The sequence below is a fragment of the Chiloscyllium plagiosum genome, unplaced genomic scaffold (assembly GCF_037043375.1).
Source record: "Chiloscyllium plagiosum isolate Xiang-an unplaced genomic scaffold, Cpla_swu_hap1 HiC_scaffold_9, whole genome shotgun sequence".
NCBI lineage: Eukaryota > Metazoa > Chordata > Chondrichthyes > Orectolobiformes > Hemiscylliidae > Chiloscyllium > Chiloscyllium plagiosum.
The window spans coordinates 14,272,614-14,291,485 of record NW_028270147.1 but is presented as its reverse complement, the minus strand read 5'-3'; the positions used below and the strand labels follow the sequence as shown (position 1 = coordinate 14,291,485).

General features: G+C 42.4%; 1 protein-coding gene across 6 annotated transcripts in view; it reads left to right on the top strand.

Moving 5' to 3' along the window:
* The window catches only part of LOC122554704 (outer dense fiber protein 2-like), a 93,443-nt gene extending 81,172 nt beyond the window's left edge, over positions 1–12,271 (top strand). For all 6 annotated transcript variants that reach the window (XM_087990417.1, XM_087990421.1, XM_087990416.1 and 3 more), the window contains 2 exons: positions 467–592; positions 11,665–12,271. In XM_087990417.1, the coding sequence (XP_087846543.1) occupies positions 467–592; positions 11,665–11,835 (297 nt within the window). In that variant the 3' untranslated portion in view covers positions 11,836–12,271. The remainder of the gene's footprint in view (positions 1–466; positions 593–11,664) is intronic.
* The last annotated feature ends 6,601 nt before the right edge of the window (positions 12,272–18,872 follow it).

Below are 18,872 nucleotides of genomic sequence, written 5' to 3'. Positions count from 1 at the left end.
TCTGAAGCAATAAAGAGCATATATTGTAAATTGTCTAATGAAGAAATTAACGGTGTGGAAATATTTTCAGTGAAAGCTGAGAAGATGTTTTCACAAGACGTTTACTAAACTACAGAGAGTTTTCATCAAATAAGTAGAAAACGTTGGTTTTCTCCAAGGATTTGTGATGAGAGTTCATCGATTTAAAGTTACTAACAGAATTGTGGCCTAATTTTATTCAGGTAAGGTATATTTCTGACAGGTGAGTTGTGATTGACATTCATGAGCTGTACAATGAGGCGATGTTTCATTGAAGGTGGATAATTAACCAGGCAAATAATTCATATTTGGATAATAGTGACACTTGTACCCTGTGGTAATTTCTTTATTCGCAAGATTGTTATTCCAAAGACTTGTATATCTTGATAGATGTGTTTATCCCATTGTGGGTTGTCATCGTTTTGACCCGTTTGTTTTGCATTCACAGGTCAGAGAGGTGAAGGATCAGACTGAAGCTCAAGAGCATGCCCTTCAGAGCAAACTACATAGCCTTGAATTGGAATTAAACAGAAAGACTAAAGAACTGCAACAGCTTCAATGGAACAAGAATAATGTGAGTTTTCTAGTCTCTGTGGGAGGGGGACAGAATGGGTTTTTCTGAAGAGTCAACTGAGGGGCGGCATGGTGTCTCAGTGGTTAGCACTGCTGTCTCACAGCGCCAGGGACCTGGATTCGATTCCAGCCTCAGGCAACTGTCTGTGTGGAGTTTGCAGATTCTCCCCTTGTCTGGGTGGGTTTCCTCCCACAGTCCAAACCTGTGCTGGTTAGGTAAATTGGCCATGCTAAATTGCCCATAGTGTTTAGGGATGTGTAGGTTAGGTGTGTTAGTCAGGGGTAAACATAGGGGAATGAGTCTGGATGGGTTACTGTTTGGAGGGTTGGTGTGGACTGGTTGGGACAAGGGGCCTGTTTCCACACTGTAGGGATTCTATGAATTTTATGAAAAATAAGTTGAAAGTAAAAGTGACCGAAGGTGGAATTGTGCAGAATTGAGAAGGGGGACCAGGTTACACAAAATCTGTACCACAAGTGAGAGAGTACAGTACAGCTGAAATCTGCATACAATTAGAAATCAGACCTACCTTGTTTTTCTTCTCCTTTGATTTTCTGTCCTTTGTTCAATTACTCACTGTCTAAGCTTGCTAACAACTTCAAGTTGGGCGGCACAGTGGCACAGCAGTTAGCACTGATGCCTCGCAGCGCCAGAGACCCGGGTTCAATTCCCACCTCGGGCAACTGTCTGTGTGGAGTTTGCACATTCTCCCCGTGTCTGTGTGGGTTTGCTCCGGCTTCCTCCCACAGTCCAAAAATGTGCAGGTTAGGTGAATTGGCCAGGCTAAATTGCCCGTAGTATTAGGTGTAGGGGTGGGTGGGTTGCTGTTCGGAGGGTCGATGTGGACTTGTTGGGCCAAAGGGCCTGTTTCCACACTGTAAGTAATCTAATCTGACCGTATATGTCACGAGCATTCTCCATCATTGAATGCAAAAGTAGAAGGAAATAAAGAAAGGTTTTATTTATGCAATGCCTTTTACAACCTCGGGATGTTCCAAAGTGCTTTCAAAAGTGTGAAGTACTTTTGAAAAATGATCACTGTTGTAATATAGGAAACTTCTTGCCCAATTTGTGAAACTCTCAACTGCAGTGTGATGATATTCGAGTAATATGTTCCAGTAATATTGGCTGAGGGATCATTATTGGAGATAATTTCATCATTCTTTATTGAAATAACACCACAGAATATTTTAACTTCCACCTGTAAGAGCTGATGAGCCCATAGTTTGATGGCATCTCCAACAGTGCTGTACTCATTCAGTACTGTACTGAGTATCAACTGGGATCTTTGAGCTGAAGTCTTCGGAGTAGGATTTGAATCCACATCCTTTAGCATAGTACAACATCAGTCCGGCACGCCTTGTGAAACAAATGTTGATGGACAGACATTGAATTAGCAATCTGGACGAATATTGGGCTAGATTTACAAGGGACCAGTGAGTAAATGTCAGTCTCGAACCAATAACACATTGTAGTGGGCAGTCTGAACAAGCTGAGGGTCATACTGACACCCATTCGCAGGATGAAGTCGTAACCTTGAGAGTTGCAAAAACCTTTGATTGGTCAGCATCTTCACTGGTCCCAGCAGTGCCAAAATTGAATAGTGGACAGCGCTGGAACTGCAAGATGTCCCACGGGTGAAGAGTGCATGTCCACCAGGGAGAGTAAATCCAGTGTTTCAGATGAGGGTGAGTTCTGGAAGAAACAAAATTGGAGCCCGGGTGACACATGTTTTTGGAAGCCAGCTGGGGAGGAACAGTGGGGCAGAGGGATAACATCTCAGGTCAGGGGTGCCCCCGGTGCTCACAGGGAAGTGCACAAATGATGTCTTCTCCCACCCTCTCCATTCCTTTCCCATCTTCTCAAAGAAGGTGTTTTTAAAAATAACAAACTACACCCCCTTGTCTGTCGGCCACTGCTCAGCATTTTCTGGCTGAGACCTTTCATTGCACAATAATTGGCATCTTCAGACTTAGAGTGTGTTGAAGGGTGTGCGGGCTAGTGAATACCTTCACCAGTCCCAAAATATTATGGGGGCTTGGTTAACAATGGGCAGGAGGTCAGTGGAGCAGCCTGACATTTTATGTTCCTGTCCACCCAGAGCTGAAGATACATCTGATGGTGTAAACCATAAAATCCAGTCTGTTGATTAAAACTGAGAAAACACTGTGTGATGGAAGTTTGTGGTCTTGTTATTATTTGAAAACTTGGGTTCTAATGTGGACAGAACCATGTCGAGCTTTAAGTTGATATGTGTTTCTATATTATCTGTGTTAAGAAGGGAAGGATATGGTTTTAGTTTCATTTTTGGGTTCTGGAGGTGATATGAAGTTGTCTGAGTATTTGTTTACTTGCATTTAAATGTAGCTTTTAGAAATAACTCTCATGGTGTTTTGATCATTTCTTTAGAACACAAGGGTAGAAGAGAGGGAGCATAAGTTGGACTGTTGCCGAGAAATGAGGTCTCCTGTGTCACGAGAAGACAGAGACAAAAACAAGTTTCATTTTAGAGAGAGAGAACAATCCAGACATTCAGTGAGTGTGCAGGATTCTTTCTGAGGGAAGCAGGTTATTTAGAGCAAGGCTTGAAAGAGCAACAATACAGTCTTCTGAATAGTCAGAGCAGAATTAAAGCCAGTGAGAAAAAAGCTCTAGAAGTAGAAATCTGTGGGCGAGGGGTTTAAGGAATCCATGTTGAGTAGGTTTTACAGGGAGAGAGTGAAGACTGCAGTTGCTGGAGATCGGACTCGAGAGTGTGTTGCTGGAAAAGCACAGCAGGTCAGGCAGCATCCGAGGAGCAGGAGAATTGATGTTTCAGAACAAGCCCTTCATCAGGAATGAAGGTCTTATGCCCGAAACTTCAATTTTCCTGCTCCTCAGATAATGCCTGACCTGCTGAGCTTTTCCAGCAACACACTCTCGACTCTGAGTGGGTCTTACAGTTTGTTTCAGGATTTCACATAAGAAACATGAATTAAAGAGTATGGAATTGAATGAATGTAAGAGTTTGCCAAAAGGAAAACAATTACAGTTGTATCCACTGAAGGAATTTTAAAGTTCAAATGAGGTGAACCTTCACTGGAGCTTGAGTACCTGTTAAGTTGTTGTTGAGGGTAATTTGAAAGTCACACAACCCACAAAAACTCTGCTTTTTGTTGTTCCTAATGCATGAATTGTAGCTCCTGGTTAAGGGAAGTGAGTTTTTAAACTGTTGCAGAGAAGGCTCTATCCCTTTAGTATTTGCCCTTCCCCCCAGTTCAATCCATCAATGGAAGAAAGTTTGAACTTATATTTCTTTCAAAGTATCGTTGAGCCAATCTTCTGCACTGTTAAAATGTCTATCTGTCCCTCCACTTTTGCTCTGCTCTGCTGCATTCACATGACAACACCCTGACCAATCAGAATTTACCTGCCTGGTCTGAGAATTAGATTGACTGTTCTTGCTGCATCTCCAATGATGGCCCAATGATGGCCCAATCAATCATATCTCATGCAGTATAAAATAGTTTTTTTTCAAATATATTTCTCATGTCTTAGTTTTGATGAGTGCAAGTCCAAAAAATCTCAACTTCTAGTCTCCTTTACACAATATTTAATTTCTCCCTAATTACCTTCCACTATATTGATTTCTCTTCCACTCAAGGGAGGTATATGACCTCTGTCTGACACACCTTCACACCAGCACAGCCAAATTCGGGAACATGTTTGAACAGTGGAGTGAATTGGTTGTCAATCTGGATCCAAGCTATTTATGTCTATCAATAGCCTTTGATGGGTTATGACATATTTCTATGGCTGACACCTTGAAGTGGGACTTGATCTGACTTGGAGGTAGGGGCACCAGCCCTCTTTCTTTTAAGATACCTTTCTTTGTGGTTAGAGTTCATTACTTACTCAGTCATATAATCCCTACAGTGTGGAAACAGACCATTTGACCCAACAAGTCCACACCGATCATCCAAAGAGTAACCCACTCAGACCCATTCCCCTACCCTATTACTTTACATTTCCTCTGTCTAATGCCCCTAGCCTACACACCCCTAAACACTACGGGCAATTTAGCATGACCATTTCACCTAACCTGCACATCTGTGGGAGGAAACCAGAGCACCCAGATGAAAGCCACGTAGACACTGGGAGAATGTGAAAACTCCCCACAGACAATCACATAAGGCTGGAATTGAACCCGATCCTGGTGCTGTGAGGCAGCAGTGCTAACCACTGAGCCACCATGCTGCCCTACAGCTCCTTCCATATACTATTGCTACCTGAAGGACTTTTGCCCAAAATGTCAATTTTCCTGCTCCTCGGATGCTGTCTGACCTGCTGTGCTTTTCCAGCACCACTCTAATCTTGAATCCAATCTCCAGTATCCGCAGTACCCACTTCTGCCTCATTTTCTATCTGCCCAGTCAGTTACTCCCCCTCACTGGAATAGTGCGCTGGATATTAAGTACTGGTATTCCCAGAGTCATGATAAGAGTTAAATATTTTAAAACTACACAGTATTCCCCAGTTTACCTTCCCTTCAGACTCAGGTTGAGAGAAAGCATGGACTAAGTTTGTATTCCACAAGGATTACAAATAAACAGATTTGAACTACAGATAAACAATTATGAATGATCAACATAGCTCTTTGAGTAAAAATGCTACACCATTTATATGCTCCTTTCTACATGCACCCATAGACAGGCACAAAAGAAGTGGGTATTATAGGCAGGGGGAAAAACTGGAAAGGTGGTTTCAGTGGTCACTGTCCCCAAGGTGTGCTGAGATAATCCTTTTGCTAACCAGAATGCTGCTTCCTGATCTTCCTTCTCTAGATACAGACACTTGTTTGCTGGAGACACAGGGTCATTAGAAATTCTAATCCGCTTCTAAACCCCCATTCACTCTTATTCTCTCTCTCATATGCACACAAATACGTGCACACACACACACACATACACAGACACACAGAGATACACACACACACACTCCCGTTATGCATGGAGGGAAGTCTGGAAAGCAGTTCCGTGTTTGATGTTCACAAGATCTGTTGAGATGATTCATGAGATAATGGTGACAATGCTGATCCTCAGTCATCCTTCTCTGGATGTTTCCTCTGGTTTGCAAGTGACACAGGGTGGCCAGTTCACTTGGAAATGGTCTCTGACATATTAATTAAAAATCGCAGCTTGTAGTAATTGCTGAAGGAAAGGTAAACATGTTTTCTTAAGATTTAAAGTTTCTTACTGCAAAGAACAGAGAGGGAGCTCCGAAGCTAGTTGTGGCCTGAAAGCTTCTTTCTAGCTTGTTCACAGCTCCAAGCTGCACAGTTATCCAAGAACCAATCACATGGCTGTTGGCAGGCAGAAGGCCTGTATCATCGATAATTGGTCACTAGTGCATAGAGCATTGGCGTCTTGTTGTCCATCTGTGCTTAACGCCTTGTCTCAAGCTCATCTACAAATCAAATTTCAGTTAGTAGTTCACAGGCAATGTGTAAGTTATGTTTACAATGAATATCAAGTTACTTGCTTTCAAACGTGTAACAACTCTTCAGCCATCTTTGGTTTTTAAAACTGTTCTTTTCTCATTTCAGTCCACATTTCGAGATACAAGAAAAATAAAAAGATATTGGTCTTTACATTAAATCAAGGCTTCAGATGTATCTGTTCCCTGTTCTTAACTGATGCTGTCCCGCTGTAGCTGACCTTTTATAAATAGGTTTTCTCTCCTAAATTGATGGATGAAACTGGGAGAAAGGTAAAGGGAATACTGCAATTTCCCAAAAGCTTGAGAAATTGACCTCATCAAGAGCTGTACGTTTCCAGGGCTCCACTATAAATCCCTGCTGAGCAACATATCTCTGCAACATATCAGTGCACACATTTTGACCCCAGGAGCCAAAGAAATATTACTCCAATATGTGCAGTGTTTTCCAGTTTCAGCTTTTGCACTTTTATAAATCTTATGTGAGCTTAGCTATTAGTTATAGGTTGTGGTAGAGGGGGAAAGCTATTCAGATCTGGACTGGGATGAGGGGCAGTGAAGTCTTGTAAAAAGTAGCAGACCAAACAGACCAACCACAGTCCTCTCCCCTTCCTAATACAAATAATCATTTCTTCATGACAATGCAGAAACAAGCACAAATGGCCACAGAATCTTCCTTGGAGGCCCAAAGCATTTGTCATTGTGACTGCAGGTGTGACAGGTTCTGGTAAATTCCTTCACCTCAAAATGCAACCCAGATCACACCTCAGTGTTCTCCATTGATGAGTGAATTGAGAGGGTAAAGTCAGAAGTCACATGACACAAAGTTATAGTCCAACAGGTTTATTTGACATCATAAGCTTTTGGAGCGTTTCGAATGTGACTTCACCTAACAAAGGAACAGCACCCTGAAAGCTTGTGCGATTTCAAATAAACCTGTTGGACTATAACCTGGTGGCGTGTGACTTCTGACTTTGTTCACCCCAGTCCAACACTGGCACTTCCACATCATGTATTGAGATGATGTGGAAAATTATTGAGCCGGTAATAATGTAGGTATCAGACAACACAGCAGTTGTGTTTGTATTTTATTTTTGTAAGTGTGTTGATATACTGCTGTGTGACTCATTAAGAACTTGGATCTTGGCAGTGAAACTGCTGAAGAAGAACAGAGTTGTCAATGCCTCTGATCCATAGACCCCAAGTCTCATCCAACTCACCAAGCCCCCATTGGCGTAAAGTCTCCTCATGTGAATAGAAGCTGGAGAGTTGGAACTTGTTGAGTCATGGTCTCAAATTTAGATGGACTGCTTTGCACCCCTCATGGTTTTGGGGGACAGATACAAAAAAAAGCACAGTCTTGTAACAGAGAATACAATGCATTATTCTCATTGACAATTCAGTGCAATCCTAGATCCCACATCGTTCCACTGCAAGCAACAATACTTGCTCCCATATCTAAGAGAGCTGGCTTAATGCACCTCTTTAGAGAGAGGAGAAAGTGAGGTCTGCAGATGCTGGAGATCAAAGTTGAAACTTTATTGCTGGAACAGCACAGCAGGTCAGGCAGCATCCAGGGAACAGGAGATTCGACGTTTCGGGCACAGGCCCTTCTTCAGGATTCCTGAAGAAGGGCCTGTGCCCGAAACGTCGAATCTCCTGTTCCCTGGATGCTGCCTGACCTGCTGTGCTGTTCCAGCAATAAAGTTTCAACTCTTTAGAGAGACAAAAGCAGTGATGTGACATCAGAAGTTAGTTACCAATTGGATGTTCTCTGATAGAACATGGAAAAAAAAGCCTGTTTTTTCAAAGGAAGAGGCATGTGATCTCAAGGTCATTTCACATTTCCTTTCTGCCAAATACATTATATGAGTCTTAAGAATTTACACATTAATCTCTAATTGTGTGGGTATGGGAAGGGGGCGTGAATCTCTATTGAATTCAGTGACACCAAGCGATGAATAAGTGAAAACATGGTGTAATTCCAGGCTCAGTCAGAGGCTGAGAAACCTGCTCAAGTCTTGCTGTTAAATCTGATATTTACAGAAAAAGAGGTTGAGTGACAGAGGTTACAGAGTTTATTCAAAGGTTGTGGAGCAAATATAAATCAGGTACTGAACAAATATTACCTGTGAATTAACCTTTACACCAATCTGCAAAGTAATTTGAAATGATCATTTTAGATTTCCTTTAAGCTTAAGAATTATTATTTTCTGATGACTGCATTTCTTTTTAACTGCACCAAGAATTTTTGCCATGTTTTGTATTCCATTTTCCAAGGACCCGAAAAGATTAATTACAGTACAACAACCAGTGAGTTTGCAATTACTTTGAAACCGTTGAAACCATTGAATTAATCTTCCTGGTGTTCATGATTGAATTTTCTACCAACAAAATATTACAAATGATTTTCAAGTTTTCTGTAATTACTGCTTTCAAATTTTGCATTGCAATAGGCATAAATGAAATATTTCTATGTCTTGTGCTATAAAATTGGGTTAAATAAAACACTGGGGTTAGACAGAAACAAACCCAAATCCACAGAAAATAATTCAGTTAGACTATGGAGTCTATCGCTTCTCTCATTCATGTTTCCAAGGGTTAGACTGTGCACTTCCATTGGCTTGATCAATGCTAGTGGGCAATGTACTGCAGTGGTTTGCCATTGCCTGTAGCTGTCTTGCTCGCCACCAGGCGACCTGGATGGATCTACAGGCCAACCCCCTCAGTTGCATTGTGAACACACCTTCCATGACCGACAATGTGATTGAAACATGGAGCATCTGGCCTAGACTTAGGGACACTACTACTGTGCTACAAGACTGCCAGACAGCACAGCCCTGAGAAAGAAAAAGCAATTTAGACCACAAGGAATAAATATTGAGGAGGACTTAAAAGAGTTGGCAAAAAAATCTCAGAATTGTAACGGTGCAGAAGGAAGCTATTCAGCCCATCATGCCTGTACTGGGTCTATTACCTAGTGCCAATCTCCTGCCTTTTCCCCAAACCTCTGCACACTTTTTCTATGCAAATAATCATCCAATACCCTCTTAAGATCTTACGAGGAAAGGCTGAGGGACTTGAGGTTGTTTTCGTTAGAGAGAAGAAGGTTGAGAGGTGACTTAATAGAGACATATAAGATAATCAGAGGGTTAGATAGGGTGGACAGGGAGAGCCTTTTTCCAAGTATGGTGACGGCAAGCACAAGCGGGCATAGCTTTAAATTGAGGGGTGATAGATATAGGACAGATGTCAGAGGTAGTTTCTTTTCTCAGAGAGTAGTAAGGGTATGGAATGCTTTGCCTGCAACGGTAGTAGATTCGCCAACTTTAAGTACATTTAAGTCGTCATTGGACAAGCATATGGACGTACATGGAATAGTGTAGGTTAGATGGGCTTCAGATTGATATGACAGGTCGGCGCAACATCGAGAGCCGAAGGGCCTGTACTGCGCTGTAATGTTCTATGTTCTAAGTTCTAAGTGCCTCCATTGACCTGCCTTTACCTGATTTCCAGGCAGTACATTCCAAATCCTAACTACTAATTGTATGAGAAATATGGAAATATATAGGAGGGTGATAACCTAGTGATGTTATCAGTGGACTGTTAATCCGGAGACCCAGGTAATCTTCTGGGGACCCAGGTTTGAAACCTGCCATAGTAGATGGAGTAATTTGAATTTAATAATAAAACAAACAAAATCTGGAATTAAGAGTCTAATGATAACCATGATTCCATTGTCCATTGTCGATTGTCAGAAAAACCCATCGGGTTCACCAATGTCCTTTAGGGAAGGAAACTGCCATCCTTTCCTGGTCTAGCCTACATGTGACTGCAGATGCACAGCAAAATGGTGGGCAATTAGGGATGGGCAATAAATGCTGGCCTAGATGCCGTCATCCTGTGAATGAATAAAAAACAATTACACTTGCTTCATTTGCACATCACTTTAAAATTGTGCCTTTTTGTTCATTTTTCTTTCATGGGTGGGAACATCTCTCTATCTACTCTATCCACCCCACTCATGACTTTGAACACACTCATCAAATTTCCTCTCGGTCTGCTTCTCTCCAGGGACAACAGTCCCAACTTCTTCAGTCTGACTGAAGCAACATTTGCAGCTCTGAAGCAAACTATGACCTGGACAATATCAGGCTTGGGCTAAAAGATGTTAAGCAACATGCACACCACACAAGTGACAAGCAATTACAATCTTCAATAAGAAACAATCTAATCACTGCTCTTTGACATTACCATCACTGAATCCCCCACATCAAAATCTTGGGGGTTACCATTGACCAGAAACCACATTGGACTCACCATATCAATACATTGGCTCCGAGGACAGACCAGAGACTAGGAATACTGCAGTGAGTAACTCCTCTCTCCTGACTCCCAAAAGTTTTGGCCTCCACAGCCTTCTGCGGCAATGATTCACCTCTCTCTGGTTGATAAAAATTCTTCCTCATAACTGTTTTAAAGGTCATTCCTTCAATCTGAGGCTGTATCCTTGTGTCCAATCTCTCCTACCAGTGGAAACATCATTTCCACATCCAGTCCTCTCAATATTCTGTACATTTCAATGAGATCTCCCGTTATCCTTCTAAACTTCCTCAAAAACAGACCCAGAATCTTCAACTACTCCTCATATGTCAATCTCAACAGAAAGCCCCCCCAAAGCCAGCATATCCTCCCTTAGGTACAGGGCCCAAAATGCTCCCGATTATCCTGGGTGAGTCCAGTTCTAACATCACTCAAGAAGCTTGACACCATCCAGGACAAAGCTACCCATTTGATTGACATTACTTCCACAACCATTTAGCCACTCCAACACCGATGTTCAGTTGCAGCAGTGTGTACTATCTCTAAGATGCATTGCAGAAATTCACCAAAGATACTCAGACAGCACCTTCCAAACCCATGACCACATTCATCGAGAAGGGCAAGGGCAGCAGATTCAAGAGTAAACTCCTCTCCAGGTCACTAATCATTCCGACTTGGAAACATATCAATGTTCTTTCAGTGTCGTTGGGTCCAAATCCTGGAATTCTCTCCTTAACAGCATGGTGGTGTACCTACAGCACTAGGACTCTGGACTTCAAGAAGGCAGCTCACCACCACCTTCTCAAGGACAACTAAGGACGGGCAATAAATACTGACCCGGTTACAGATTCCCAGATCCAATGTGAGTGAGTTAAAAAAAGTTCCTCATTTCAGGAATCATTCTTGTAAAATCACTTCTGCCCCCTCCAAAACTAGAGAAAATGAAAAGGATTTTCCCTCAGATTTATTTAAGATCAGGAAAACAATAGGTGTGGGATTCCAAAAGACAGCTGATCATGTACTTGACGAGAGCTATTATGCAGGATTGTAGCGGAAACAGTAGGGATGCGCTACTAAATTAGATAGCGCTTACAAAGAGTCAGCAAAGACTTAACTGGCCAAATGGTCTTCTACTGCACTGTAAAATTCAATGCTTAAAAGAGCGGAATTGTTGAGATGCTATCTCTTAAACTGGTTGGAAGTGCAGAAATTTACATTAAGCCACTCATTCTTAACTTTTTAATGAATATATTCTGTTGAATATTTTTCCTCAGGCTGAGAGGAGCCATGAAGCGCACCTGCAGGAGTTGAGGCTCAGTCTTGAGCAATCAGAGAGTGAAAACCAGAGCATTCAGAGTTACATGCATTTTCTCAAATTGTCCTATACAATCATGTTTGGAGACAACAGCATAACAGATTTTCATGGTGAGGCAGCACTGAGATGAGTAACTTAATCGTCATAGGATTTAATGAAGTCTTGCAATGGCTACAGATTCAACATTTGTTTTATCCTTAATTATGAAACTTTAATTTGACTTCTATTAAGAAAATTCAGTAAAGGTCATGCAAATTGTTTGTGCTGGACGTACTTTACTTGTGATTAAAAGCAAATACTGCACATAGAGAGAACTACTGTCGTTAATGTTTCTAAATTAATATGCTTGAATATTATGTTACTTTCAGCAGAAATTTCCAATGTCAGTGTGTAAATATTGTTTTTGTTTCAAAAATATTAATTTGATTTTAAGGCACTGTTTTTGCATCAATAATTTGTGTTTTTGACATTGCTCCTTGGTCACATGTTCAAATACATTTCCTCAGTTGGTTAATTTCCACACAAAAAGATTACGCCACTGTGAAAATAAATAGGGAACTATTGGCATACTATGTGTGGCCTTCTATGTGTGTTTATGTTGCACAGGAGCAGGAGAAGGCCAGTCAGCCCCTCCAGCCGATTCCACCATGCAATTAACTCAGGGCTGAACTGCATTGTAGCTCCATCCCACTTGCCTTTGCACCATATTCGTTAACTAACAGGTTCCCTGGCTAACAGGATTCTGTGGATGAAAACACAAAATGCTGGTGATCACAGCAGATCAGGCAGCATCCATGGAGAGAGAGCAAGCTAACGCTTCAAGTCTGGATGACTCTTCATTAAAGCTGAAGTGAATTGTGGAGGGGGGGGGCAGCATTTATGCTATGGTGGGGGCGGTGGTGTTGGAGTGCTTGGGGAGAAAGGATATTGATTGTTCAGATTAAGTGATCGGAATATGAGAATCGCAGAACAATGGTGTGTCTAACTATCAGACTGGAAAGAGCAGACAGTCCCATTGGGGGAGGGTGGGGGGAGGAGGAGGGGAGCGGGAGTGACAGAGAATGTAGCAAACAAAACTAATAGAAGGGGAAGGAATGGGAGTTGATTGACAATTTGAAGGTGTTGAGCTCAATATTAAATTCAGAAGGCTATAAAGTGCCTAGTCTGAGGATGAGATGTTGTTCCTCCAGTTTGCACTGCGATTCACTGGAGCACTGCAGCATGCCGAGGACAGACAGGTGGGATGCGAGCAGGACGCTGTGTTAAAGTGACTGGCTACGGGAAGGTCAGCATTATGCTTGTGCAGGGACTGGAGATGTTCTGCAAAGTGGTCACCCAGACTGCTTTTGATTTTTCCAATATAGACTAGGCCATATTGGGTGCAACGAATACAATACACAGATTGGAGGAGGTACCTGTGAAATGCTGCTTCAGCTTAAAAGACTGTTTAGGCCCTTGGATGGTGAGCTGGGAGGAGGTGAAGGAACAGCTGTTGCACCTTCTGCAGTTACATGGGAAGGTGCTGTGGAGAGGTGTGTGGTATTGGTGGTCAAGGGTGTTCTGAGGGAATGATCCACGTGAAGTGCAGACGGGGGGAGTGAGGGGAAGATGTGTTTGGTGTTGACGTAATGCAGTAACTTGCTCTTAGGATTCTGTGGATCTTGGATTTTTTAATTGAACTGGGATCTCTTACTACTCCTAAAGGAATACTTCCTATTTCTTACATCCTTGGCCAGATGAAGTGATTGCTCTCCCGAATAGCCAGTTCTCATTTTATGATAATGTTCCTTTGTCCTGATGACCTCTCTCAATTCACGCAGGAAGTAATTATTGCATTTCTTATGAAAGCAACCTGTTTTTGGATTCAATGTTACTGTCTTTCATATCTCAGTTTGCTCATCTTGGATAAAGATGGTCCATCCTTCACTTTACTCAATAGAACATAGGTACAGGAGTAGGCCATTCAGTCCCTCGAGCCTGTTCCGACATTCAATGCGATCATGGCCGATCTGTGGCCTAACTCATCTACTTCCCTTCGGCCCATATTCCTTAATATCTTTGCTGAACAAAAATTTATCTATCTAAGATTGAAAACTAGCCACGGATCCTGCATCAATTGCCATGTGAGGAAGAACATTCCGAACAGCTACCACCCTTTGTGTGTATTAAATTGGAGAGGGTTCAGAAAAGATTTACCAGGATGTTGCCAGGACTGAAGGGTTTGAGTTATAAGGAGAGGCTGGATAGGCTGGGACCTTTTTCCATTGTAGGAGTTTGAGGGGTGACCCGATAGAGTTTTAGGGTGGCACAGTGGTTAGCACTGCTGCCTCTCAGCACCAGAGACCTGGGTTCAGTTCCTGCCTCAGGCGACTGTCTGTGTGGAGTTTGCACATTCTCCCCATGTCTGTGTGGGTTTCCTCTGGGTGCTCCGGTTTCCTCCCACAGTCCAAAAATGTGCAGGTTTGGTGAACTGGCCATGCCAAATTGCCTGTAGCATTAGGTGTAGGGGAATGGGTTTGGGTGGGTTGAGCTTCGGTGGGTCGGTGTGGACTTGTTGGGCCGAAGGGCCTGTTTCTACACTATAAGTAATCTAATCTAAAATCATGAGGGGCATAGATAACAGGAATAGCAAAAGTCTTTTCCCGAGTGTAGGGGAGTTCAAAACTAGGGGAGCATAATTTTAATGTGAGAGGAGAAAGATTTGAAGAGAACATGAGGGGCAACTATTTTACACAGAGGGTGGTTTGTGTGTAGAATGAACTGCAAGAGGAAGTGCTGGATGCAAGTACAGTTACAACGTTTAAAAGACAATTGGATAAGTTCATGAACATGAACAGTTTGGAGAGATATGGGCCAAGTTCAGGCAGGTAAGACTAGTATAGTTTGGGATTGTGGTCGGCATGGACTGGTTGGACCAAAGGGTCTGTTGCCATGCTGTTTGACTCTATGACTCTAAATGCTTCCTAATATCTCTTCTGAACAGTCTGGCCCTGGTTTTTAGATGATGCCAGCATTTTGCTTCAAGATGTGGATGCTTCCCTGTCATAAAATGTCCTCAGTCTTAGCTCATTTCTTCCAGTTACTTCAAATGCACATCTTGCTCAGCAGAGTTTAGCCTGAGCTTGCAATCCACTGGAAAATGAAATTGCAAATTAAAGTGACTTCACCCGATGTTTAGAGAGGCTCTGGAATCCAGATGAACAAGGAAAAAATGCTGTACACCCTCCCCCACATGAAAATACATATGCAAGGTGGGGGAGAATTTCATTGCTAGGACATGTTCTTAACTATATTGCCTCACTCTTAAAACTTGACAGCAGATAGTTTTTCAGGGACAATGTCCAAACTGGATGTAGGTTTGCTCGCTGAGCTGGAAGGTTCATTTTCAGATGTTTCGTCACCATTCAAACATCTAAAAATGAACCTTCCAACTGAGTGAGCAAAACTACATCCAGCACCTCAACCTGAGCTACAAATCTTCTCAAAACTCCCTAATGTCCAAACTGCATGAGTTCATGATGTTATGGATATAATTGATAAATCTATGATGATATATAAGCTTTGAGGAGATCATTTTGAGGCAATCATTTTGGGCACCATTAATTCCAAAATCTACTGAGAGAGCTGTGTTACGTTGAACCATCCTATTGGATCCAACCTTCAAGAATTCACAGGATTCAAGTTCCAGGGACCACAGTAATGCGTTGAGATACAGTTACCTTTGCACCCAAGTGCTCAGGTCTCTAGAAATTGGGAAAATGAACAAGTTATACCTTTCTGGAAGTTTAAAATATGGAGTTCTGTCAGGCATTTTCAGAGGTGCTGCATAACTTGAACTATTCAGCATAATTTTAGTGAAATTAGGCTTTTTACAAACTGAAGCAAAAAGCTCCTGCTACGACTATTTCCAACAACTGATCTGCACAGAATCACAACACCATTTCTGAAACTTCTCTTCATACCACAGGATATGGTTGTTTTATTGTATTCTTTGTTGGTCTCCTCATCTCCACTGTATGTAATTCTAAATTATCAGAAGCTCCAGCTTTTGTAATCGCCCTTATCTCTGCACTCACTCACCTCAAATATGTTGAACATGGAGTAGGCCATTCAACCCCTTGAGCCTGTTCCATCATTCAATGAGATCTTTGGCCTAACTCCATATACCTGCCTTTGACCTATCTCTCTTAATACTTTTGCTTAATGAAAAATGTATCTATATCCGCTTAAAGTTAGCAACCGATCCTGCACCAACTGCCATTTGTGGAAGAGAGTTCCAAATATCTATCACCCTTTGTGTATTGAAGTGCTTCCTAACATCTCTCCTGAATGGTCTGGCCCTAATTCTCAGACTATACCCTAGTTCTAGAATTCCCAACCAGCGGAATTGGTTCATCAACCTATCCTGTCTTTTCCTGTTAATATTTTGAATTATTTGATTGGATCAACTCTTAACTTTCTAAATTCTAGAGAAACAGGTCTAATTTGTATAATCTCTCCTCATAACATTACCCCTGGCATCTAGGTACCATTCCTATAAACCTGCATTGTATTCCCTCCCAGGTCTATACATCCTTCCTGTGGTGTGGTGCCCAGATCTGCTCTCAGTACTCCCAGTGGGGTCTATCCATCTGTTGCTCCCTAATATTCTACAGTCTGCCAATGCATCAGCCTCAAGCTGCAAATTCCAACACTTTTCCTAATGGAACCCTCTCCTCTTGCATTCGTGGTAGACGCTTCATTGGTATTGAATTTCTGGAATGATACAGCAGAAAAGACAGGCATTTAATGATCCAATTAGTTCCGCCCTGTAGCACTGTTACTTTGTATCTTTAAGATACGTTGTTCAGTTCTTCCTTGCCTTATTGAGGCACTACATTCCAGTTTACAACAACTTCTGCTGTGAAAGAGCTCCCAGATAATGAGGCAGTCCAGATCTGCATTCAATGAGACCCAGAGACCATTCAAGCTTTGAATAATAACTAGCAAGTAATGTTCTTCCCAAGGACAATACAACAATGGACTAAACTACCAAAGGAAACAGTCACCGCTCCATCATTGGCAGTCTTCAACAATCGCCTTTACATTCTTTCAATTTTAAGGTAGTCATGATAATGAAAATTTTAGCAGCAGGTTTACCACTGCCTATATAAATGGTGGTAGAATGCACATACTAGTCTGTCACATTGACTAAAGCAGAAATAATGATATTTTCAACAAGGAAGAATTGTAACATTTCCCCTTAATACTCAATGGCATTTCCATCCTTGAATTCCCCTGTGTCTTGTGGGTTTCCATTGAACAGAAACAGATCTGAACTGGCCATACAAACACTGCAGCTATAAGAGTCAGTCAGAAACTGGGAATCCTGCAGCAAATTATTCACCACCTGATTCCCCAAAACCTGTTCTCCATCAACAAAACAAAGATTACACGTGTGATGGAATATTCCCCCATTGCCCAGATGTGTACTGCTCCAACACCAGTCAAATAGAAAAGTATTTGCTTGATTGGCTCCCCATCCACCATCTTGGTCATTCACTCCCTCCATCAGTAATGAATGATCTTAGTGGCACCAGCCAGATGATGCACTGTAGGACTTTGCCATGACTCCTTGAACAACATCCTCCTAACCAGTGATCTATGCTATCTATAAAAATGTTGGGAGCAGACATCCTACTGCGAATCCTCTTGCAAGGATGCCTGCCTTGAAGATGTTTTCCTCCTCTCTCTACAAGAATCTCAGGGAGTCTCTCTCCCACTGCAACTCCCAGATCATTTCCTCAGCCCTGAAGCTCTTCAACCATGTCCTGAAACAAACTCGACTCTATGCTACTCTCTCCCCACCCCCACCCTCCTCTAGCTTATCTCTCCACGCTTCAGGCTCTCTGCCTTTATTCCTGATGAAGGGCTTTTGCCCGAAACGTCGATTTTGCCTGTCCTCGGATGCTACCTGAATTGCTGTGCTCTTCCAGCGCCACTGATCCAGAATCTGGTTTCCAGCATCTGCAGTCATTGTTTTTACCTCGTGATTTTAACCCTACTGCGAATCCTCTTGCAAGGATGCCTGCCTTGAAGAAGTTTTCCTCCTCTCTCTACAAGAATCTCAGGGAGTCTCTCTCCCACTGCAACTCCCAGATCATTTCCTCAGCCCTGAAGCTCTTCAACCATGTCCTGAAACAAACTCGACTCTATGCTACTCTCTCCCCACCCCCACCCTCCTCTAGCTTATCTCTCCACGCTTCAGGCTCTCTGCCTTTATTCCTGATGAAGGGCTTTTGCCCGAAACGTCGATTTTGCCTGTCCTTGGATGCTGCCTGAATTGCTGTGCTCTTCCAGCACCACTGATCCAGAATCATATCACTATTCCTTCAGTGCCAATGCAACAAAACCCTGGACCTCTCTTCCTAATATCATTTTAATTATGCCCACACTATCTAGATTTCTTTATTCATTCACAGGATGAGGGTGTCACTGGCTAGGCAGCATTTATTGCCCATCCCTAATTGCCCAGAGGGCAGTTGTAAGTCAACCACATTGCTGTGGGTCTGGAGTCACATGTGGGCCAAACCAGGCCTGTATTCCTGATGAAGGGCTTTTGCCCGAAACGTCGATTTTACTGCCCTTCGGATGCTGCCTGAACTGCTGTGCTTTTCCAGCACCACTAGTCCAGAACGAAAGATGGCAGTTTCCTTCCCTAAAGGGCATTAGTGAACCAGATGGGTTTTTCTGACAATTGCCAATGGATTTATAGTAGTCATTAGATTCTTAATTCCAGACTTTTGTTGAATTCAAATTCCACCTCCCCAGAACATTACCTGGATCTCTGGATTAACAGTCCAGCGATAACACCACTAGGCCATCAACTCCCCTTATGCAATGGTTGAAGAAGATGTCTCACCACCAGCTTTCAAGGGCAGTTAGGGATGGACAATAACTGGTGGTCCCACTTGTATGGTTCACATTCTAAGAATTTATAAAAAAAGCTTACTCATGTTGGACGTGATTTTCCTTTACTAAGTCCCCTTAGCTTTCAATTCTTACCTGATCATTCGGCTTCTCGCTATTTGATACTTCAGTGTGTAGCTAGTAACCTCTGCTTTGGCTTTTAGCAAATTAACTGAAATACATAAGTAATTAAAGTAAATTAAAGTATTGCAAATGCTG